Source organism: Mytilus galloprovincialis, chromosome 8, assembly GCF_965363235.1.
Source record: "Mytilus galloprovincialis chromosome 8, xbMytGall1.hap1.1, whole genome shotgun sequence".
Classification (NCBI taxonomy): domain Eukaryota; kingdom Metazoa; phylum Mollusca; class Bivalvia; order Mytilida; family Mytilidae; genus Mytilus; species Mytilus galloprovincialis.
Genome location: NC_134845.1, coordinates 56,015,885 through 56,042,265, shown reverse-complemented (window position 1 = coordinate 56,042,265; position 26,381 = coordinate 56,015,885). Strand labels below are relative to the sequence as shown.

The following is a 26,381-nucleotide window of genomic DNA, read 5'->3' as shown; positions in this document are numbered from 1 at the left end:
GGACAACACAACTGGTACAAGTCTAGACGGACCAATAGGCGGATTGAAAGTTTTTTTGAGATATTTTTCTAGCTTATGTTCAGTCATTTGTGTTTCAATTTAGTACAATATTTGCCAGGTACTAATGTTCTTCCGTATACCCTAGTAGACAGTTGCTTTTCCTTATAATTTTAAAAGCTTAATAAATAATGACAGCTGGAAGCACTAGTGAAGAAGCAGAGTCATGTATTAACTTTATTAATGCAAAAAGTTTAGGTCTATTTGTTTTAGTAAATATATATTTATTTTTATTTAATAATGGATAAGATGTATATAAGAATAATAACTGCTAGTATATAAGTCTTTAGTAGATAATAGATATGATGAAAAGGTTATACAAGGGTGTTAAATGTTTAGTGAGAAGATCACACTAGGTCAGACAATAATTTAATTTATCTGAACTTAAGACTATATTTAAATTATATATAATTATGTATGTACTCCTGAAATGAAATTTAATTGGCAAATAAGATGATAAATATGAAGGAAAACTATACAAGGGTGTTAAGTGTTTAGTCAAGAAATCCCACTTGAACAGACAATAAACTAATTTATCTGAACTTGAGACTGTATTTAAAATATATGAATTTGTATGTACTCCTGAAATAAAATTAATTCAAATTAATTCAATTGGCAAATAATATAATAACTATGGGGATATAAAAATAATTAAAAAAAAAAAATATATCAAACGCACGTGGCCAGTGAAAAAAAAAAAATGTAAAATCGGTCAAGTGCACTTAAAATAATAAAATTTTAAAGGAAATATGCGTAGGATAATATGTAATATAAGCAAATGGAATGAACTTATTACTTATTAAGTAATTTTAAGGGCACACATGGCTGCAGTATTAACTTTTGTAAAAGCCCGCCATTTTGAATGATTGGCGCGTCAGGTAAAATTTGTTTTTTGTTGGAAAAATTGGAAATGTGATCAATTAATTGCAATTTTCTTTTTAAGTAAGTGATAAATATGTATTGTATGCGTATTCCTGCACTTTCAGCCCAATAAGATGTTCAGGTACTCTGTAAAAGGTAAAAATTGTCGCACGATATAAAAACACATCCACCACCTTCAATGCACATACCATTAAATAACTATAAAATGAACAAATATTAGATATTTCGGATAACTGATATCCTTCTTCAATAATAGCACGATGTCAAATGAATCATGTAAAAATTTTCAAACTGAGAAACTTTTTCTAAATCTCGAAATTTATACAATTTAAGCGAACACCACAGACGCTTATACAATTTTAAAATTTCCAAACACGGCGCAAAGATACAAAGATATGCCAAATGAAAATAGTTATTTTCGATGTGAACTGGCACAATTTTAAATTTCCAAAAGGTTGTGACAGTTTAGATGTTATAACTGCATTGAGGGCAGTCCTCAAACAAAAAAATCAAAAATGTCCTAACCGATCCAAGTTTGAATAATATTTCAAATTTGACAACGGTAGGGCAATTGCAACAGAAACTACATATTTAAGCCTCCCAAACGTCACATGAAGTAAAAAAATATTTTTTTGTAAAAACGAACTTTTACGATTATTTTCTGAAAATATATAAAAATCAAACGGACTATATACTGCCTATTGTTAAGAACAAAAGCAATGAATTTAGTTTCATTTACTTAGAGATTCATGCTTATGAATTATTGTAACATTTTAAAATTATTCAACTGGATGACTTTTTTTGGAGGAAGTAGTCTACAAAATATGTAAGCTAAACGTTCTTTATTGTAATATAGATTTAAAAGTCACGCAATAAACTGCAGTCATGTGAAACAAATGTTTAAAATACAGATTGTGTAGATTAAAAATGTGTGTGTAATTTTGACCTTCGTTTTCTACATTTTGAGACCTGGGATTGAAAAGAAATAATGGAAATGAAAGGTAAACAATTGTGCTTATTGTTATTATTTATTACTGAATTGTTGTATTGATTAAATTGTTCAATAAAAGTAAATGTCTAGTTCCAATTTAATATTTACGATGAATAAAAGAATGATAACACGAGAAATGGAAAATAATCATGCTCATTTTGTTAATCATCCTATCAACTTTCGTTTGTCTTATATACCTATATATAGACAGAGAAACGAAATTTCAGAAATAGGAAAAACCCATATGTACTAACGAGAAACAAAACGTCAATAAAAATAAAAAAGATGCGTATTTTTTTTGAAATGGAGTAATATGTTGTATAAACTAAGGACAATATGTCTTCTCACGTGATTTGCAATAACCAAGGAAAATATATATTGCCAATAGGCAAATGAAAATTCATTATCATTTACAAGCTAAAAGTACTACACTTTATTAAAAAAAAAAGATTCTATATTGTTTGAAGAATCTATGTCAGATATGTTATCTTCTGAAACAGTTGTTGAAACAATTGAAATCTTTGTTGTAAGTGTTTTATTTCTTGTACGTATCAAATACACCTGCAGGGCGTTAGCCTGAATCGGTGTATCTAATTTACACCAAGATATTATTGGCAATGCAGAATACTTTTTTTAATAATCTAGGAGGGGTATTTCCTGCTGTTTGATAGTATTTTATTGAAAAGCATGATAGATGCGAGGTATACAAATTTATTTAAAGATACCGTGAGTGCATGGAAACAATCTATATGAAAGCATATGGTTTATATGTTTTATTTAAAGTATAGTCGTGAATTCGGACAACTGTTATCTAAAAAGATATAATTACTCCAGTGCTGAACATGGCATATAACAGCAATTGCTGTACCAATTATCCAATTAAAGAAGCGTTCATATAAATCATTCAAGTGTACATGGAGTAGTTTATTGCTGGTCTGAGATCCCACAAAAACACCAACAAACGTTTAAAATACACTGATATATCAAAATTGTTTATAATCGTTTTATAATGTTGATCGTTACAACTAGCTCTAGCTTCCAAAGTCTAATAACATATAAAAGACTTGGTATGTCAGTCACGCGTGTAGTTTGATAAAGACTTTTCAGTAGCATTCAAAAAATAAACGAACATTAATGGCAGACTTCAACAACGACATTCATTGGAATTGGCGGACTACAGTAGTCAGCTTTATTGGAAAAGCAAATGTAAACGGTTGTTGTTTGTCATTTAACATCCATTTAACATGAAACAGGAATGTTACATATGCACACATTTTACAAATCAAAATCAGTTGAGAATGGAAGGGAGTACTAGTCTGTTCTGCGAAAAGCATAAAAACAACGAATTCAAAGTCTAAATGATAACACTAAATTCTTCTGATAGAGTAATCTTAGTAATACAAAGATGAGTTCAAAGTCGAAATTAAACTTAAATAATAACTACAAATAAAACTGAGCAACCATTACAGATTTAGGATAAACCCGTAGTAATTAGTGCGTAAAAAGTGATCATAGTAATATTACAAAAAAAAAAAACAAAAAAAAAACAGAAAACCAAGGAAACAATTCAAAACGGAAAGACCTTTATCAAATAGCCAAAAAAAAAAAAAAAAAAAAAAAAAGCTGAGACACTTCAAATGAAAAGAAAACAACTGGCATATTTCGGACTTGGTACTGACATTTCCTTATGTAGACAATGATGGATTAAGTCTGGTTTTAAAGCTACCCAAACCTCCTATTTGATTAAAGATGCTTAGAGTTGCATGACCTCGAATAAGTCAAAGATATACATTTGCCAGCAGGATTTAGAACCCTAACAATTCTAAATTTGTTAGAATACGAGTTAAGGTTGATAAGGTGTCTTCCTCCATCTTGGATTTTGAAATACCAGAAAACAATCGGTCTAGATCTTTAATAAAATTTGCAAATTTTGAGAATAGTAGGTAATTCATATGAAATAATTTTCATTTCAATATAGAAAATGACATGTGTTATCATACTCATAGTTGTATTTTACAAAACAACAAAATACTTTTGTTGATTAATTTTTTTCCAACTTTGCCACATAAAGAGAGGCAACTCAAATTTAAGGGCAGATAATTGAGATAAAGTTACTTTCATAATAGAATGTGTTAGGAATTTACCTTTTTTATTATGTAGAATAAAAAAACGGGTACCGTGACCCCATTTTTCATAATGTTAGAGCTATTTTCTCATATTTTATCTCAAAATTATCTCAAAATTCTATAGTGGAGTTTTCGATTTATGGCAGTAAATTGGATTTTCCATGCATTCGTATCATTTGTTAAACAGTTATTCCATAACGGTCAACCAACTCGTGATGGCGTCCGTAAAACTTACGAAGGGATAATTTCAACTTCATCATTTGGAACTCTTGGTTTAATAGCTTCCTTGTGAGCAGAAACCCTCTATCAAGAAAATCATGATAGGAAATGCAAGCACAGAAATATCGTATCAATTGGGAGATATATACCCCGTATGCAGGTGCTGCTGGAATGTTGCTACTTAGAATTGGAAAGTTAACAATTGGAAAGCTGAAATCATATCTGTTGTCGTTAAGTTTTGTTTTCAACCGACCCTCATGGCCAATTTCTAGATGTAAGTCAAGATATGAGGCTGACTTAACTGTATCTGTAGTATCCTTTATCTCTAGTTCGATGGGATAGATGCGTTCAAATTATGAAATAATTTACCATAAGTAACTGGAGTCAGAATATACATCATTCGTGTTTAAACAGAGCATACGTTTTCGGCTACACTTTAAAGAAAGTATCGAATGATACAAAAGGGACATGGCCTATGTTTTAAATTGTTACAGTCAGAAATCACCTTTAAATTGTAGCCAACAAAATACACAAATCAATAATAAAATTCAACAAGATTTATTATACAAAAGTTTACAAGCAGTATTACACAAATATTACTGTCAACTTAACTGTCAAAATATGAGTCCAATCTTTTATCTTTCTCTATATCCGGAAATCTTCTCGGGAATCCAATCAGAATATTACGTCACTACTAAGGTCACAATGTAGTATGCTGTTGTTCAATGTAGAGTAAAAGTGTCAATCCAAATGCTGTGAATACTATCGATGTCTAAGTCTGAAAGTTTGACTTTAGTGTCTGTATATATATAGTTGTTACGGAAATTTTTAGAACACTGTGGAAAAGGAAAGTCCTAGTAAACCACAACGGAAGTTTCTTGAGAAATGTAGAAGTTTAAATATTATAACGATTTTTTTTTATTAGGATCATTTTGGAATCGTTATGTAAGTCAAATGGAAAGTTTCAATCATTCCATCAGTATCTGTGATTGTTCCAGTGATTTCTAAACTGTACAGTTATATTTTGTAAACAACTATCAGGCCACACAACACAAGGCCAACATAAATAAATATAATAATTACAATATCATAACAACATTGATATCTCTTTGATGATTACATTTTATTTAGAATACAATTTATTGTTTCAGATGTGTCAATATCTCTTTACAATTATCTATGCGAAAACATAGTTGGAACAGAAAATCATGTGAAAACGATAAGATTGATGAATGCAGTTTCTGATAATTTATCAAATGACGACATAATTGTGAGCATTACCAGCGGTAGTTTCGGTGAAGGACTACAGATGATTGGAAGTGATCTAGATGTGATGCATGTAATGAAATTCATCGAGGTCCACGATAACATAACATCTAATATTTTCAATCCAGATACAACGTATTTTTCACTGGTGACAGAAGATACAAAACCAGGTTATGTTATGTTACGTTTAACAAGCAGTCCCCATCCCTTTGTGCAAAAAATGTGTGAAAAATTCAGAGGGGATATTTTTCTGTCAAATGCTTTATTCAAAGAATCATTTTTAGTTTCAAATCTTAGTTTAGTTACACATGGACCCTGTTTATCAGACAAACATGGTTATTTTGACTTAGCTAATTGCCTTCATAGTAAAGATTGGGTCACGTCAGCATCACAATGGACCCTGAGGTCAAATAATACATGGCCAAATGAAAAGACAAAGCAGATGATCATGAATCACGGTGTGATCTTTGTACCAATAGGATTTAAAGGGTCACCACATGAGGAATTGGAATGGCGAATGTCATTCTCAGTTGGAGAGAAATTTCTTATCTATACGTTTAGTCACACGCAATTACTTTGCTATTCGCTAATGAAAATTCTTTTAAAGGAAGTAATACATTCTGATAGTAGATGTGAGGATTTATTGTGTTCCTATTACCTTAAGACAATAATATTTTGGATATCAGAAGAATTTCAACCCTCAGTATGGACACCTGATAATTTGATACCGTGTTTTATGAGATGTTTCCGTCGGCTGATTTATTGCGTGGATTATTCGGTTTGTCCTAATTATTTCATTCCAGAAAATAATTTGTTTGAGAATAAGATAGCAGGATTAGATAGGGATACTTTGATTGATACGCTCCGTGTGCTTTATAGCTATGGATGGCGATGCATCTTATTCTCTAAACAATTATCGCATGTTCCAATTTTGTCAAGCAACGTCCAAACTGATCAACGTGCTTTGTTTTATGAAGATATAAAGAAATTGTTAAAATCAAACATATTTATGGGTCTTGCTTCTGTGAATGGTGAACATAATAACTTCAGTAGAGCTGTTTACTACAATTTGGCTTATAACTCTAAGAAACTGAAATATCTTCATGCATATTTCTTGTCAGCGGTGTGCTGCAATACATGTGAGTCCATATACTTGAGCAATAAAATCGGTAATAAGAATCAATATAAACAATATAACACTTGTCAGAGTTATCTACTGATGAACACCAACCACGACTCTGTCTCTGGGTGGTTGATGCTTGCCTCGTTTTTCTACAAGGCCAACGAATATCAGAAATGTCTCAAAGTTATTCTGTACGCATTATCGAAGTGTACACCTGAAAAACTATTCTGTGGAAAAGAATTGTCCGACACGCATTATCTTCTATTCAATTCGCATTTAGTACAAAAGCAAGAAGTGATGAGTTTGTTAAAATACGCACTTATAGATAACGTCATTTTCAATACTTCTATATTTATTCCCAAGGAACTACCAAAAGAAGAAAGCGGTATTGAAATATCACCTGTAGTGTACGCACATTTTGTATCTTTCCTATGTTATTACCATCTGAACAATGTGCGAGAATGTCTAAATTCGCTCCGATATCTTGAATTGACAATTACCGAAGACTATTTCATTATAAAGGATAAACGTATTCAATCAATGTCTTACTACTGTCTTGGCATTGCTTTACAGTTAATGGAAGAAAATAGATCCAACAACCAAACTTTCAAAGAGACCATGGAATTATTATATAAGTTTTCTTTCAGATAAAATAAAATCAATAAAATGAAAGTTGTTATAGATAAGAAAAACTTCACTGTTAGTATAATAGGCTTCTCTTGTGATGTAATTGAGTATAAAAATAAACAGTAGAATCATGAAAATTGATAAAAAGTAACAGAAGAGGCACAATCAAGTCCTTTTCATCAATATTTTTAATATCTTAATTCGTCGCGACTATATGATTTGTGTATCCTACGATACTCAGTGTATTCCCGTCTTTAATTATAGTCGTTGAAATAATTTGACTTTGTTTATATTATGTTGCGCTCAGGGTAGTATTATAAGTGTAATCAATTCAACGAAATACTTTAAAAAGAAAATACAAAATTTATGTGGTTTATTTTTAAAAGAGTGAGCTTTTAATTTTAAATCTGATCATCTTCGATACCTGCTTTCTCTCTTTGATCTTTGATGTTTGAGTAGTCTTAAGCTAACTTAATTCAATGAAATGACATAAATATCATGTTGAAAATATGGGACATGTATATGGAACGCCTGTCTAATGTGGAACTCTGATATTACGTCTTGTTGTTTTATTATTACTTAAAAATAGTTTGTCTTTACATTACGTAATGATTTTTCGATATGGAATAGTGATTACTTAATGACATTTTGATATTACATGATATGGTTTCGTATTGATTTGATATAGTTTTGTCATAACTTAATATGGTTTTGTCATTAATTGAAGTGATTTCACCATTGCTTAATGTGGTTGTGTCATTAGGCAATGTGATTTTAACATTACTTGATGAGTATGTGGCATAACGTTATGTAGTTGTTTCATTACATGCTGTGGTTTCGTTATTTGGTAATGATGATTTGCCAATTCTTTTTTTAGCTTTAACAACATGTAATGATATTTCAAAATTTGTTGATTTTACACTGCATGATGTGTTTGTTTCAGCATTTGATGTGGTCTTGTCATTCTTTGATGTGGTAATCTCATTACTTGACGGTAAAACCACGTGACCATTTCGGAAAACAAATATGTTCTATTTTTAGACCGATTTCCATATGCCGTTTGTGTAATGCACTTTGGAAGAGTACTGCTATTCATTAAGTTTAAGTTTAAATTAAAATTCAATTTGTTTTTTTAGAGTTATTTGGTATGAAAAAAAGGAATGACAGACAAAATTAAGACAACAGTACTAAAAATTAATAGTTATTCGGACATTAAGGGGATATCCCCAAAAGACTTGGCCCTGCCATTTTTTTCTCAGTACCGAAATAGCTATAGAAGCAGTATTATGTTAAAGTTTCTAAGGAACCATGTGGCCTTATTTAGATCTTGAAGAATAACTCCTACACAAGTGTTAAAACAATAAATGGAGGTTTACAAATTATCATGTTAAAACAGTTTATGTCGGTAATATATAAAGCAAACTAAACTTATATAGAAATTAACAAATGTGATAAGATTGCCAATTATACATCTTACAACCACATACCAATTTTCGAGTTCAAATTCAAATTTTAGTCACATTTAAGGGTAAAGGTTCCGAGTTGCAATTATACGTCAACTTTGAATTTGAGTCACTTTTGACGTAGAGTTGAGTTAGACCCTCATTCGAATCTCATTTAGATTCAGATTTGGAGTTCAAATTCGAGTTATTAAATATGAGTTCTATTTAAAATTTTATTTAGGATCAATGGCTTTCGCTCGAGCTTCCGAAAAAAGGGTACAGGGGAAGGTATGCGTGCAAAAGATAAACAATGTCACTACATACAAAACACAACATACACATTGAAATCAAGTAAGATGGGGTGTGATGAGTTTAAATGCAATGGATGTAAGCATTCATAGGCAACCGTACAGCCTTCAACACACCGTATAGTTGGCTACAAGAGACCACCACGTGAAAATATAAAGCAATTCAAACGAGAAAACTTACGGTATAATTTCAAACTAAACAATCTACGAAAAAAAAACCAAATATGACACATGAAACATGAAACACAGACAACCATTGCATTACAGGCTCCTGACTTGGGGCAGACATATAAAGAAAGTGCACGTGACAGAGTTTAGCATGTATGTAAGAGCTAAAACCTAACCTTACCTCGGACTGTAGTGTAACAACACAACATAAGAAGAAAATGTACAGAGAATTTTGATTGGCTCAACTCAATAGATCAGTATAACTGTGTAATACAACTTTATCGGGGTGATTTAGGGTACTTTGAAAGGGTAAGCGGATTCTGCTCAACGTGTGGCAACCGTCGTGTTATTCATGAAAGTACAAACCCAGTGATTTGGTATTATTTGGTAGTTTACATCCGAGGAAATGATGACGGGATTGTGATTACGATAATGAGAACAAATCCATCATCATGTGTGAAATAGGTATTCCCAAAAGTTGTTTTCAAATAGTGCGTGGTATATCAGAGAATGCAATTAATAAAAATGAAACTTTGATGTTCACGAACATGTATGTTCAAATTATCATACATGCTATAAAACATTCTTGTTTCATAAAATAGATGCTTTATCGCTTAATCCCCCACAATGTCTCTTTAACTTAAGTGCGAGTTGATTTAAAGTGTCTAACTTTTAAAAGATAAAGTACAAATCTTTTGATTTTTGTCAAGCCTGTGATATTAATGTACCGACAGTGAGATACAACGCACCTATATGACGTCGGCGGTAGTGGACTCGGCGTCTACATCATTTAGATCGTTAGGTTTCACCTTCAAATTGTTTTTACATTTTTCATTTCGGAACCCTTTTAATGTTGAAGACAATATAGTCACATATAGTTATTAGCTTAGATTTTATTTTTGTTTTGCATTTAACACTACATAATTTAACTTTTTTGACATGATAAATTTGTAAATGAATTATCCTAAAACTTGTATAAGAGTTATTCTTCAAGATCAAAATAAAGCAGGATTCATTTTTTCCCAATCTTTTACAAACTTATTATAAACTGCTTTCATATGAGATCTAAGGAAACATCCAGCTGCGACGAGAGCGCATGATACGCCCGTCGCGTTTTCAAAGAATACAGTTCAATAACTATTTTATGTCATATCAGAAATTAAAAAAAATCCAAAGGAAAGTGGATAATTATACCAATCACCAAAGTTATATGTAAACCGATCAATCCCTTTTTATAAATAAAATCACATAACTCGGAAATTTAAAAAAAAAATAATATGAAAATCGAATGGAAGCTTACAATACAAAATATCTATTTACCAAATTGTCAGGAAAACTGCTCAAAGCAATTTTGAGTAATTGCCCGAAAACTTGAAAACCCTCTTTTTGTAATGAATAAAAGCCCCATGACTCGAAAACGTAAAATTTAAAATTCATTTAATTGGAAAGGGAGCTCATGTCAATATACATACAAAATATTTACTAATATTAATGTTTCAAAATGCCAAAAAAAAAATTAAAAAAATTGACGTGACTATTTGGTTTGTCCTTAGACGGTTTTAAAACGTTGACCTTCCAATCGTTAGTTCTGTTACAAGTATATAGTATTGATTATGTGTTTTTTTGTCAGTCTTTCAGGAAGAGCCATATCGATATTTTTAATTTACAACTATGATTTATTTTTAAAAATGCAACATTATATATTGTAAACCATGTCGGACAAGTTTATTTGTTTCATAATATCATATTGATTCAAAGAAAGCATACTTTAATATCTTTGTACGTTTTTGTCAAGGAAGTTTTATATTTTTCTCACTGAGTACTTGCAAAGTAAAACTTGATATTTAACTATTTTGTAAAATAATTTCCTTTACTGTTAATGATATATTTATGAATATATTCAAAGAAAGATGATGACATATTGTGAACTGATGTCAACCCTTTAATTTCCCCCCAAAAGTTACTTATTATTGTTATAAATGTAATAATATAATGATAGATTTAGAACATCTGGACACCGTCGAAAAACAAAGTACAAAACCTGTGAAGCAAATGTTTCTTTATTGACAATTTTCTGAATTTACACAGGTTGTGTTATCATGTCATTATTTGGCCTTTTCAACTTTTTGGGGTTCGAGCGTCACTGATGAGTCTTTTGTAGACGAAACGCGCGTCTGGCGTAAATATAAAATTAAGTCCTGGTATCTATGATGAGTTTATTCAGATACAAACTGTTATAACCAGAGAGAAAAAAATCAACATCTTGAAGTTTTATCACAAAAAAAAAAGAGAAATGCTTCTCCCCTCTGCAATTGGTATCCAGCACCCAAACATGTGTAGGTTGCACTTTGTAAATACAGCTATTTCTCAAAACACGCCCCTTTTGGGGAGATCTTGAATATTCATAGAAAGTTCATACTGGTTCCCAGTTATTCTCTCTGTGTTCCATCTCATAGAGACATAACTTGGGAACCATCTGCTTGTACCGTTGTGGTAAGGTACAGCAAGAGGAGATCCTGATGTGAAATTGATTAGCAACAACATGTTTCAACATTCTTTTTTTGAAATGTTCTCATGGCCCAATTCAGATTTTTATTGCACAGGCTCGGCAATATGTATATGCAATACTGTTTTACCGATTTAAGTATGAGTAATAATTTAAAGAATTGTTTCACGAAGAACATAAAGAATACAACCTTAAAAAAAAGAAATCATTGGTTTTAAATATCGCTTTTAGACATTCGTGCTACTTTAATTACCTCCGGTAAGTCAGGTATTTAATTTGTCTAACCAGAGGGAAGTATGACAACCAAGGAGTCGTTATATGGGAATCAATGATTTGGTAAAAAAAAAAACCCACCAAAATGTGTGATGCTCTTTTATATAAGCTTTGGATTTCAAACATTTTGGCCACGAGCATCAATGAAGAGACATGTATTGTCGAAATGCGCATCTGGTGCAGGAAAATTGGTACCGTTAATGTTATTACTACCACTGGATCGATGCCTCTGCTGGTGGACTGTTAGTCCCCGAGTGTATCACCAGCCCAGTAGCCAGTACTTCGGTACTGGCATGAAAATACGGATTTTTTGTGTTATTAAAATTTGCTTTAACAAAATGTTAGAAATTACAATAAATTAAGGAATGTATCTTCCTCATGCAAAGCGTTTGATTCCTTTCACGGAATTGGCTATACTTTTTGGACCTTTTTGATTATAGCTCTTCATCTTTTATATGAGCTTTAGATTTCAAATATTTTGGCCACGAGCAACACTGAAGAGACATGCGCATCTGGTGCAGGAAAATTGGTACCGTTAATGTTATTAAAGTCCTTCAGTATAGAAGGCATACAGGACCATTACTTGATCAAACTTGTTTCATTTATGAGACCATAAAGCAAACACTGACTCATATGCCAAGAAAATTAAGAAATGTTGCATGAATTCATAATTGCGATTGTTAGAAAAAGTGGTTATATGAAATGCAGAATACAATATGAACAACTTATGCTAACAAAAGTTAAAATGCGATTTTTTTTATATTTTCTTCTGAAGCATATACTGTCGCCGTTTTGTCAATACTAAAATTTGCGGATACATTCGATTATTCACAAAACTGAACTAGTAACATAATAACGAAATCATATATTTCAATAAAAAAAAAATGATAAAAAGAAACTTGTTTAACATGTTTTTGTAATTTATACGTGTTTCTCGTTATTCGTTTTTTTAATATAGATTAGACCGTTGTTTTTCCCGTTTGAATGGTTTTACACTAGTAATTTTGGGGCCCTTTATAGCTTGTTGTTCGGTGTGAGCCACGGCTTCGTGTTGAAGGCCGTACATTGACCTATAATGGTTTACCTTTTTAAATTGTTATTTGGATGGAGAGTTGTCTCATTGGTACTAACACCACATTTTCCTATATCTAATTAATCTTATCTTTCATGTTGCGTCACCACTGCATACCATTCTATTATACAATGCACTTATCTATTGCGTAGAATTTCAGTTATATTTAACTTTGAAACCAATAGTGAAAATTGAAATAAGGTGTCGCAGATTTCGGGGAAAGATATCGAACCCACGCCTTTTTTAACATTGCATTCTGACCATTGAGTCAACATATGAAAAAAACCCATAAAAGTCTTTAACAGTTTAAAGTGACAAAAACGGTATATACTTCCCAATATAAATAAACTGATTCACACGCATCAGTTTAGATTATAAGGTCAGTATTACATAGACAACTGATTTCTATTTCCGGGACGCTTTTGTCAAAAAATGTTAGTCGCATTATATTTGAATAAAAGGATATTTAAAAAAAAGTCTTACATTCAATTCTTTATTCTTTGTGATTATATTGAAGAAGACACTACATAGTGCGTTCTTATTATAATTACTCAAACAACGAAAATCAAAAATTGCGAATTGTGGAAAGCTTTTTTATTCAGATTTGTTAAAAATGGTTTGTTTCATTTTTTTGTCTAAAATTTGAACATCTGATTTTAAGATAAGTTCTCTTCCTTTTAAAATGGTTAATTTGATATATTACGAATATTTATGCGTCGTCATTATTGTTGTTTAATCAAAACATTATATGTATCAGACCAATAATACTCATATTCTAGTATGTTTAAAGTGCAACATATAACTCGTTTAACTATCAAATCCGCAAGTGACCTTTGTCGATCGGGTTTTATAAGCGAAACAATACATTGATGACAGTATATAGTCTTAATAATCAAATTGTGCTTTTTCTGGTTTAAATGTTTCTGAGGTTATTAACTTTATACCGCGTCAGGTTGTTTTTTCAACAAACATTTTTTTGAAAGACGTGACAATGTTCCTATATATTGAATATGTTAATGAATACACACAATCATGTGCCACTTAAACATGTTCTACAATTAAACTATATATTTTAAATTTGATGGGATATTCTTCTAATTTATATTTTAAAACTTTTGCAACAAAAAAGGTCAATCTGCATTTTTCTTTCTTTTTATGAAGTTTGTTTTCTTTCGATTTATAAATCATTTTCATTGGGTTATCAGCAATAAATTGGTTTTATTAAATAAGTATAAATGAATTATCAATCGAAAGAAAACAAAGATAGTGTATGCTATATATAAAAAAGAAGATGTGGTATGATTGCTAATGAGACAACTATCCACAAAAGACCAAAATGACACAGACATTAAGAACTATAGGTCACCGTACGGCCTTCAACAATGAGCAAAGCCTATACCGCATAGTCAGCTATAAAAGGCCCCGATAAGACAATATAAAACAATTCAAACGAGAAACTAACGGCCTTATTTATGTAAAAAAAAAAAAATGAACGAAAAACAAATATGTAACACATAAACAAACGACAACCACTGAATTACAGGCTCCTGACTTGGGACAGGTACATACATAAATAATGTGGCGGGGTTAAACATGTTAGCGGGATCCCAACCTTCCCCCTAACCTGGGACAGTGGTATAACAGTACAACATAAGAACGAACTATAAAATCTTTCGCGTACAGTATCATGACAATGTATGATTCCGAGTTTTAGTTGGGTTCGTGTTCCTCAGTTTGTAGTTTCTGTGCAATAATTTGTAGATTATTTATTGTCATTTTGTTGTGAAATTTAGTTTATGGCCATATCTTTTTCAAGTTTCCTCATCTTAAGAGTTGTCAATATCTCTTTGTTTTCTGCATATTGAGTATTTGCTAATTGATGTTATGTTTTTTTCATTATTTTGTACTATGCAAATATGCACATCAGAGTACCCAAATTACACCTATTTTGCAAAAATTAACAGCGGAAATCTTAGAAGATGATTTCCTAGAGACTAAACAATTATTTTTATGATTTGATACTATGTACATGTACGTCTCTTAACATGGGTAAACATATTTAAATATACACAAAACGTTCACAGTATTTACCAACAGATGAATTGTTTACTGAAAAAGCAAAATGAACGGATATATCGCCTAGCGACGTCATCAAAACGTCATAATTGAAAAATTAGTAAATACAATATGTTACAACTATCCATTTCTTTAAAAAATGAAGAGTAAGCATGAACTAATTGATCAAAATATTTGAAGAAATTAAACAAAAGATCTGCTATTCGACTTTGACGATGTGAATTTAAACATGGATGCAATTTGGGTACTCCTCATTTCAGAAGCATTGATGGTCTGGAGGTCAGTTCAGACAAATTTTCCTATGATTTCATAGGGATTTTAATTAAATTGATGAAACCATATAGTAAATATTGATACATAGATCTACAAAATAAACATTTAATGAAAACTTTTGTCTGAAGCATTAATAAACGTAGGTTAAGACTGACAAAATAGGTGCAATATGGGTACCCTCATGTCAGCCACACAAGATCAACAAACAGCGGGAAGTGTCAGTTGTATCTTTATTAGACTTATTGTTCCTGAATGGGAATTTTACTTAATTTTTTATTTAGACTCATGTTCAACGTGTTCAACAAATATATCACCATGGTATATAGATCTCTGTTTGTCTATCTTCAACAATCTGTTTGTTCATATGCATACAAAGAAGACAGTTTTATGAGCAGACGTCTTGAAATTTCTTCTGTTTGTCAACATTTTCTGGACTTAAATGTCCGATAATTCTTATTTAAGAAATCCCCTTAAACCATGTAAACAGTGTACATATAATGAAATATTAACAATATACACAATTTTTAATATATACCAAACTACGGGATTAAGAAAACAAACTACATGATTAGTTTATGGCTGATGCCCCATATTTAAGTTTGAGTAGGTCGTTTAATCAGACTCCGCTTAAAATGCTTCCTTGACAGACTATAACGCAATTCCATGTACGGTAAGTTCAAACATGATAGTAAGACACATATTATTCATTACATAAGGAGAAATATATTACACTTTTAAACGTTTAAAAACAAAAAATACATTTATAATTATAAAATGATACAGGTGGTTTTTTTTATAACAGCATCATGAAGACTAAAATCCTTCAAATTTTATCCCTTTTTGATTGATTATAAAAATCAAATTAAGAATGTAAATATATGAAATACTGAAGTTATTTAAAGAAGACAATAACCTAACTAATTAGAGGGACTGGCTTGAATTAGAACATAGATCAAATAGAAATCACTCTTCCATATAAATGACACATCAAAAGAACATATCATTCAAGCTCTAGTTGCTATGAGAATTCAAAATTATCAGTATACGCAATAGCCGTTTATCTATTGAATTTTGACTGCTAACAAATGCTAAACCATTTAACATTATGATTGTTTCAAAATTTGTTCAAGAATGCAAAGATCAATGCGCGTCAAACAACTTGATGTTCCTAGATCATAACTAACATGACTAACTTCTTTACACATTTCTATAGTATATTCTTTTAATCATTATATATTTCGTACTATTTTAAGAAATGATACAAATATTATGCTTGAATTCATTAACTAAAACAATATGATCAATTTAACATTGTTAATTGTTTTATCCGCGTAAGTTTTGAGGTTGAGAAATCTTTCCAATTAATATATAACGAAGTACCGATGTCCCGATATTGTCAGATAAAATCGCTAAATGATATTCATCAAAATTACTAAGCACGTAAATTATCTTGATTAAGTGATTTTTTTTACAAGGAAGCTATCATAGATAGTCTTTTCAATCGCCTAATCAACAATGGTAACGAAGATAATAATTTCACTGTCTCAGAGAAAGCTTGTTTGGCTGATAATTTGTCTCCCATTAACTGTAAAGCAGTACCGAGACAATAGTAAGATGATGATCTAACAATTACATCCTCCCCAATGAAGTAGTCTTCGTCAATTGTCAATTTAAGATCTTGAATGGAATTTCGAAATTTTAGCACGTTTTTTAGATGGTAATGGCATAGGAAAGACAAAAAATGGGCATAAACTACCGGCGGTATTGCAATAACAGTTCTTTCGATTAGCAGTTCCATTGGAATAAATGTAGAAGTTTTAAAAATGACATAATCTACCAGTACTTTTTTTAACAAATGAACCATTCCTAGCTTTTGTACAAAATGCCATTTGACTATAAGACGTTGCATGACTGACATTTCCGCTCCGCGGAATAGTTTTTCAGGTGTACACTTCGATAATGCATACGAGATAATTATAAGAGATTTCTTATATTGGTTTGTCTTGTAGAAAAACGAAGCAAGCATCAACCATCCAGAGACAGTATCATGGTTGATGTTCATAAGTAAATAACTCAGGCAAGTCTTGTATTGTTTATATTGATTCTTATTACTGATTGTTCTGTTCAGATAAACGGACTGGCAATGTTTGTTGCACATGATTGACATGAAATATGCATATAGGTATTTCAGTTCCTTGGAGTTATAAGACATACTGTTATGAACAGCCATACTTAAAGTTTTGTATTTGCCACTTACTGAAGCAACACGAATAATCACGTTTGAGTTTAACAATTTGTGTATATCTTCATAATATATTTCACTGTGATCATTTTGAACATTGCATCGCAAAATCGAAACATGTGATATTTGTGTAGAGAATAATATGCATCGCCATCGATAGCTAAATAGCACATGAAGTGTATGTATTAAATTAGTCCTATCTAATCCTTCTATCTTATTCTCAAACATATTATTTTCCGGAATAAAATAATGTGGACAAACTTGATACTGCACACAGTAAATCAGCCGACGGAAACATCTCATAAAACAAGGAATCAAATTAGCAGGTGCCCATGCAGATGGTTGTATCTCTTCTGATATCCAGAATATAATTGTCTTCAAGTAATAGGAACACAATAAATCTTTACATCTACTATCAGTATTTATTACATCCTTTAAAATAATTTTCATGAGTGCGTAGCAAAGTAACTGCGTATGACTGAACGTATAAATAAGAAGTTTTTCAGCAATTGAAAATGAAATTCGCCATTCAAATTCCTCGTGTGGTGATCCTTTAGCACCGATTGGTACAAACAGCATGCCGTGATCAATGATCATCCGCTTTGTGTTTTCATCTGGCCATGCACTATTTGATCTCACAATCCATCCTGATGCAGGTTTAAACCAAGATTTACTATGGAGGCTAGGAGCCATGTCATAAAGACCATGTATATCGGATATGCAAGGTCCATGTACAAAGGGACCTAATTCGTTTAAAAATGTTTGTTTGAATAAGACATTTGACAAATAATTGCCCATTCTGCATTTTTCACAAAAGAGGGGATGAGGACTTCCGATAAGTTGCAACATTACAAAACCTGGTTTTGTACCTTCTGTCATCATTGAGAAATTCGTTTTTGAACGACTAAAAGCAATAGGTGTTCTGCTATCGTGAACCTCGATGTCCTTTAATACAAACATAAGATCTAGATCACTACCGATCATCTGCAGTCCTTCACCAAAACTTCCGCTGGTAATAATCACTTTTATGTCGTCACTGGAAAGATTATCACAAATTGTGTTCATCAGTCTTATGGTTTTAACGTGATTTTCTGTTCCGACTATGTATTTGCACATATGACGATAAAGGGATGATGACACACCTGAAACAATAAATCATCAACACTACTGTATTTAATTATCAACAATAACCTACTTCATTATCAGGAATAATTTATTTATTTATCAGAAATATTTATTTAGTTATCAATTGCATATCAATGTAAAACATATACCATGCTTGAGCGGTTCTGAAAACGTACGTCTGCAAATGAAAACAAATTGAGAATATAAATGAGGAATGTGTTAAAAAGACAACAACTCGATCAAATAGCAGAAAACAGCTCAAAGCCACAACTGGGTCTTCAACAAAGCGAGAAAAAAATATTTAAGAGATTAAAAAATGTATAACTTCGATATATTTCTCCATGAAAAAAAGGGATATGTCTATATTCTTCATGTTGAAACGAGAGTCGGTTGATCTTTTTCCAGGTATTTTTATTCCACAGGTTGAGAGGCAGAGAACTACATGTAACAATAAACATGTTTTATATAATTATACGTTTGTGATATTTGAATTTTCCATTTTTTATGTCCAATATTTCAGGTATAAACTAATCTATATATTAACATGATAAATCAACTTGTTTGTTCATATACTTATGGATGCTTATCTTGCCATTTTCAAGGATACCATGATTTGAATAATGCAATATATCTATTTGTATGTATGGAACGTATACGCAACACATCAAAGTCTTACTCACATTGATATTTCATCATAACTTTATTCTATAAACAGGTAGGCTGCACATATTTTTTGAGGTCAAGATGAGTATATACCAAGATGTAAGAGGAAAAAGCCTAAAAAAAAAAAACTAGCTAAATAATTAAAAATAATTTTACCGTTAGTTTATGCTTTAAGTAACATATTGTGAAATTAAGTTAATGTTTAAGCCTTGGTCACACCTTACCGGATAGCACGAACGGACGCCTAACGGATGAAAATAAAAGTTGTCCGTTGACAAATTGTTATCCGTTGGGAGTCCGTTGTTGTACTGACCGAATAAAACGGACGTGTAACGGATGCCTAACGGACACAAACCGGATTTGCAACGTACGAGAAATGGAAACGTACCGGACAGAACGGATGTCGAACGTACATCCAACGGACGAGTACCGCATAAAACGGACGCCTAACGGAAGCGTTCCAGATAAAACGGATGAACAATATATACGGAAAAATTAAAGGCGACAAAAATAATACAAGTACATCGCATAAATATTCAAAATGTTTAGGTGTAACTGGTTTTGTTTTATTCTTCAAAATACCACAAAAGGTCAGTGTCTGACCTGAATAAGAGCTGCTTGATTGTGAAGAATCGCCTTTACTCTAAGGTCGATTATGACTAATAAGAATTCATGAACCTTAAGAAATCTGACATACCAATAATTGGCATTTCTGATGCGAAATTTTCAATTGGCATTTATCCGTTTCAGATCCGTTCATCATCCGTTTTATCCGTTATACGTCCGGTAGAAATCCGTTTCTCATTCGTTCAACATCCGTTTTATCCGTTAAACGTCCAGTAGAAGTCCGTTGGTGAATTTATATTTCCATCTTTCCAGACCTCCAACGGATGTATAACGGACACGAAACGGATACAAAACGGAAACGAAACGGACGAGTACCGTACAAAACGGACGCCTAACGGACTTTCAACGGACATTTTATCCGTTGGACGTCCGTTCAAAGTTTTCAACATGCTCAAAATTTTCCACCGGACAGAACGGACGTCGATGGATAAAACGTACGCTTAACGGACATGCAACGGATATGGACGGACGTCTAACGGATAACAACGGACGTCTAACGGACATGAACGGATTGTCCGTTCGAGCTATCCGGTAAGGTGTGACCGAGGCTTAAGCATACGTCCGGTAGACACCAGCCAATGCAAACGTTACAAACAACCAATTATAGAAAAAGGTAGGAACAGGTAATATAAAGCAACAGGCGCGTTTAAAATTTGTTATGGCCACAATAGTACTGTGTTTATGATTAAAAAGAGAATATCTGAAGGAATATATCCCAGATCTGTCATCAACACCAAATGAAATAAATGATAAAAGAGACACAGATAAATGTAAAAAATATTCATTGAGCAATGTCATTACTAGACTTATCTTGGGAAAAAATGAAGGAGTAAAACAAAGTATCCTGATCTCGGTAATCGAAATAAAGAAAATACTAATACTGCAAATCGATCACTATATAAACTTAATAAACTTTGTACTTTTGGTATGAGTATTTACCGGAACAATAGTAAAAGTACAAAGTATATTCATAATATCGTATGCGAAAACACTCTGAATGAACTCTTATAATCTACACTGTTGATGTTGAACCTAAAGGTCCTAGCTAAAAATGTAAGCGTCTAAACTTATGAGTACATTTCATCTAACCAGTAAAACAAAGTATACAGTAGGGCACGAACTTATGAACTTCCTTGATAAAATCAGCATCCTCATCAACTACAGAAATAAATATCCAGTCTTGCTCATGTTGCTTCACCTAATCCGTTTAGTACTTAGTAATCGATGTGAAGAGGATCGGAACATGAATGTTTCAACTAACTGTATCGACCTATTAATTTTTGAGGACAAACATGACAATGCATGAGTGTAAGTATTGGGGTTTGAAAAGCATACACTATCTTCATGAATCAAATAATATGTAATGGAAAAATACATGTATTGTAAATGTGATGGGAAAAATACAGGACACATCCCCTATCCTGGCCTAAACCCAGGCTTTTCAAATAAAAACATTATAATATACCTTTATTGGAGGCACCCATTCCTTTTATATAAGTTTTTCACTGAATGGACAGTCTAATAAGTGGACCCATTGTCGTGCTGAATGAAAAATCGTGAAACTATGTAGTATGCATGGTTTTCGTGTTCTCCATTACCGGAAATTAGCTTAGCTGATAAAATATTGTTATGCGTGTTTTTACTGTTTTTTGTTATAGCTGCATTGTCGCCTTATTCGCAATAACAGAACTATTAGAAGCATTGCTGAATTTATAGTATTGAACTTTAAGTACATTAGCATTTACAAAGTAAACTATCAATATAATCTGGCTTTGTCCTACCTTCCATTTTGTTTCACCACCTTTAATATAGATCTATTACAACAGATTTACACACTGTGCAGAATTGTACAGAATCTCTTTGAAAACAAAAGCTTAAATAAGTGTAAGGTGTCGCTAAGATCGAAAAAATAAAACGGAATTCACAATTACACCTGTGCTTGTTAGTCCGTTGATTTCTTACTTCACAACTTGTAAAAGATACACATATTTTTATATCCTGTTTATAATTTACAACAAATGGTAAATTCTTCCTTATAAAAAAAAATCAATGCCGAGAAACATTATCTTTTTTTTTTTTTTCTTTTTTTTTTTTTTTTTTTTAACTTTAATGGATTAAGTTCACCAGGACAATATTTTAACAAAACTGAGTTTTATTTCCGGGAATGTTTTTGCCAAAGTTTCATTTTATTTACTTAATATCTAATATTGGATTTTTTTTTACATATATTCCCTGACTTTTAAAGTCTCATACATGTTATATACATATTTAAAACACAACGATACATATTACTCAATTGTATGCACCACACATGGGGTCATTTTAAATAACAAACAAAAAAAAAACACTTTACAATATAAAAAGAGAATCACATATTAACTGAATTAATTTGTACCTCTTTTTTTTATGTTTGAATATTAAATATTTTCAGATAAATTCCTAAACATTCAATTATTTATTTATTTCCACAACATAAACGAAAAGGAATCGTTGAGAAATGAAGTCAAGTTTTTCATTTTTTGATCAGTCATAAAAGTTTTATTTGTTCAATTTTTTCAAATTTTAATATTGGAATATTTTCAAAGAGGTTCCCTCACAGATAAAACAAAGTGAAGCCAACATAAGCCACCCTGATGACAGCATCACGATTAAGGTTCATTAATGCGTTAGTAAGACACGTATTGTGTCTTTTATATAATCATACTCCTGTAGGAATTGCTCAGATCTATGAAATGGGAAACTTGACAACATATCACAGATATGAAGTATGAATGCATTGCATTTTTTAGAACGGTATGAACACAGTTGATGTACAGCTATACTGTAGTTTTTAAAATGATTAACACTTAGAAACGCATTATGCGCTAAAATATTTTTGACATTGGCATATGCTATCTTTATTTCTGATATCCTTATTTATAATACCCTTTAACAAAATTTTCATGAGAACATAACAAAGTAGCTGTGTATGACTGAATGTAAAAATTAGAAGTTTGTCTCCAACTGAAAATAATATACGCCATTTAAATTCTTCGGCTGGTTACCCTTTGATCACCAGCCCAGTAGTAAGCACTTTTTGTGCTGACATGAATTATCATTGATATGGTTACATAAATTTTATAAATTAACTGTTTACAAAATATTGAATTTTTGAAATACTAAGGCTTGTCTACCTCAGGCATATATTACCATAGCTGAATTTGGCAAAACTTTTATGAATTTTGGTCCTCAATGCTCTTCAACTTCGTACTTTATTTGGCCTTTTTAACTTTTTTTGGATTCGAGCGTCACTGATGAGTCTTTTGTAGACGAAACGCGCGTCTGGCGTATATACAAAATTTAGTCCTGGTATCTATGATGAGTTTATTGATACCAACTGGCGTAAACAGCACTTCATGATTTACGATCAACTGCTTTGTCTTGTGATATTACCAGGAATTATTTGACCTGTTAATCCACTGTGTGGCAGGTTTGACCGAATAGTTACTATGAAGGCAACGGTCAAGGTCGATAAAGCCATTCCTGTCGATCACACATGGTCCGTGTAAAATGGGAGTAATATCATCCAAAAATACATTTTTGAATGGGAGATTTGACAAATAAAATTCAACTCTGAATCGTTCACATTTTTTGTGTGGCATTTTGGAATGCTTACTTCAGACATAACATTGGAAATAAAACTGAGAATGGAAATGGGGAATATGTCAAAGAGACAACAACCCGACAATAGCGCAGATAACAGCCGAAGGCCACCAATGGGTCTTCAATACAGCGAGAAACTCCAGAATCCAGATGAGTCCTTCTGCTGGCCCCTAAACAAATATGTATACTAGTTCAGTGATTATGGACGTTAAACCTGGTTTAATATCTTCTGTCTTTGATAATAAAAACTTCTTCGAAGGGTTTGTAAGTGCCGATGTTATTGTATCAAGATATTGTCACACTTGCGATTTTTTTAACTTTTTTGTCTTCGAGCGTCACTGTTAAGTCTTTTGTAGACGAAACGCGCCTCTGGCGTAAAAACAAAATTAAATCCTGGTATCTATGATGAGTTTATTGAAAACATACATATTATCCATATCTTTCCCACGCATATCGAGTCCTTCAACAAAACTTCCTCCGGTAATGTTTATTGTTTGACCAAAACTAAATAAATTATCAAGAACTGTATGCATCAATCAAATTGTGTTAACATGGATTTCTATACCGACTTATTTTGACGCAAATACTGATACAGGAATACCCATACGTCATTTAAAAAATCTAAGGAAAAACAAATGTCATGACATTCTTTTATCAGATAATCAGTGTACTTGTTAACATTAATGGGTACGCTTAAAAAGCAGCATACACTGTATGTACTGTCCGCAAACGGAAAACGTATATCTTAGCTCAAAATATTGTGATTTAAATTTTATATAGCTGCAAACATTTCCTTTAATAAAAATAAACTTTTACATATCATTTTGAAAATACATTGTGAAACAGAATGATTTAATAAATGTTATCGAATACACAAAAGAAATACACAGATAATGCAGACTTTGAAGGAAATATCTATAAAACTGCAAGTGTCATTATTTGTTTTGAAATATTAAACTTTCACACACTATAATTGGCATGGCACAGGTAATTTGACAAATTTGCTTTTTTATTGTTTAAAAAAAAATACATTATCTTGTTTGTCATCTGATATAATGCCCTGTAACAAGTAACAAAGTTTGGCACAACGAAATTTATACAATATATTTGGTTTACAGTTTGACTCAGAAGAAACACCGACGTAGCTAGATAATACAATGAATTATCTAATTACGTCTACAATTTGATATTAATAAGTATCGTTATTTTCATTGTTATTGATTAATGTAATATCAATATTACAAATCATATCTTAAATCAATTCCAGCGATACTCTACTCTTGCCTTTATTTATTCGTTTTAATGTGTGAACACAAAACGATTTTCAATTTCATTTTTGAACATAAAGATATTCAACATTGATATTTCGAAACAGATTAATAAAAAAGAGTTTCACACAGGAAATCCTAAAATGTGTTTACTAAAAACAAAGAGTTTGAAGAGCATTGAGGACCCAAAAATTCCAAAATGTTATGCCAAATACGATTAAAGTAATCTATGCCTGTGATAAGTAAATCCTTAGAATTTCAAAAAAAAAATCCAACTTTTGCAAACAGTTACTTGACACCTTCGTTTAGAGTTATCAATCGAAGAAACCCGGAGTTAGCATAGGCTTATATACTGTTTACATACTATTTTGTTTAAAGTTGACTGGTATACATCAATGAGATAATAATGAAATAAGTATTCAAAAGAATATAAATTGAAAACACAAATCTTACCTGCCATGTTGCTTCACATGCAATCACCTAGTTATTAACCCAGCATTTTGATATCGTGCAAAATATTTGCTTTTATATATGATAACTGTGTGTCTTAAAGAAAAGTTCTATGCAAGAACACACAGAGTTCGAAACATATTTTTATATCTACTCTTTTCATTTTTTTCAATCCCCCTTTTGACTTTAGATTTGTAAACAGGTGTCATTATCTACGTTATATATTTCATCGTAAATAGTAATATAAGTAATAAAGCATGTAACGTAAAAAGATTCTTTCGTATCTTGGACGGATTTAAAGTTTTAAAGGACAGCATTTAAGAAATCATATATTTTAATTTCCGTGTACTTTTTTGTAAAGGAAGTTTGATTTGATTCTCATTCAATGCATGCATTAGTTTGATATTTAACTATTTCACGAATAATTTCTTTAACCATCAACTATATTTGTATACTAATTTTTCAGTGCAAAATAAGAATGCATCTTCCTGGTTATTATTAAAAGAAAAAAAGATGACATTATTGCTAACTGCTGTCAACCCTATAATTTTTCCGTAGAAATGCTTGATTATGATTATAAATCTTAAAATATAATGATAGGATTAGAACAACTTGACACCATCGAAAAGCAATGCAAAATACCTGTGATGTAAATGATTTTTTGGGGGATAATTTTCTTTACTGACCATGATTGTGTTATCATTTAATTCAAATCAGTTGTACCGAGTATCGAATAAACACAAACACTTTTCGACTTATCGGTTTGTATGATAATTGCTGTATTCTTTATATAAAACTGATCATCTTGGGTTACTTTCAGAAAAGTGATTATGCATCACTGATTAATCATACTAATAAATGAAATAAATTTTGTTTTAAATACTCATGTTAAATTGTCATTTAAAATGCCTCCAAAAATACGTGAGCTATACCTAGGCTAACACTTAAAACTATC

At 31.5% G+C, this 26,381-nt stretch overlaps 2 protein-coding genes across 2 annotated transcripts; one reads left to right on the top strand and one right to left on the bottom strand.

Moving 5' to 3' along the window:
* The first annotated feature begins 1,735 nt into the window (after positions 1 to 1,735).
* Positions 1,736 to 7,544, top strand: LOC143042237 (uncharacterized). Its single transcript, XM_076214497.1, has 2 exons — positions 1,736 to 1,940; positions 5,427 to 7,544. Exons 1-2 carry the CDS (start codon positions 1,928 to 1,930, stop codon positions 7,313 to 7,315), a joined length of 1,902 nt encoding a protein of 633 aa, XP_076070612.1. The 5' UTR covers positions 1,736 to 1,927; the 3' UTR covers positions 7,316 to 7,544.
* Positions 7,545 to 16,841: 9,297 nt separating this feature from the next.
* On the bottom strand, positions 16,842 to 25,436 carry LOC143043727 (uncharacterized). Its single transcript, XM_076215909.1, has 3 exons — positions 25,430 to 25,436; positions 18,059 to 18,793; positions 16,842 to 16,858 (listed from the first exon to the last, which is right to left on the bottom strand). Exons 1-3 carry the CDS (start codon positions 25,434 to 25,436, stop codon positions 16,842 to 16,844), a joined length of 759 nt encoding a protein of 252 aa, XP_076072024.1.
* Positions 25,437 to 26,381: the final 945 nt, after the last annotated feature.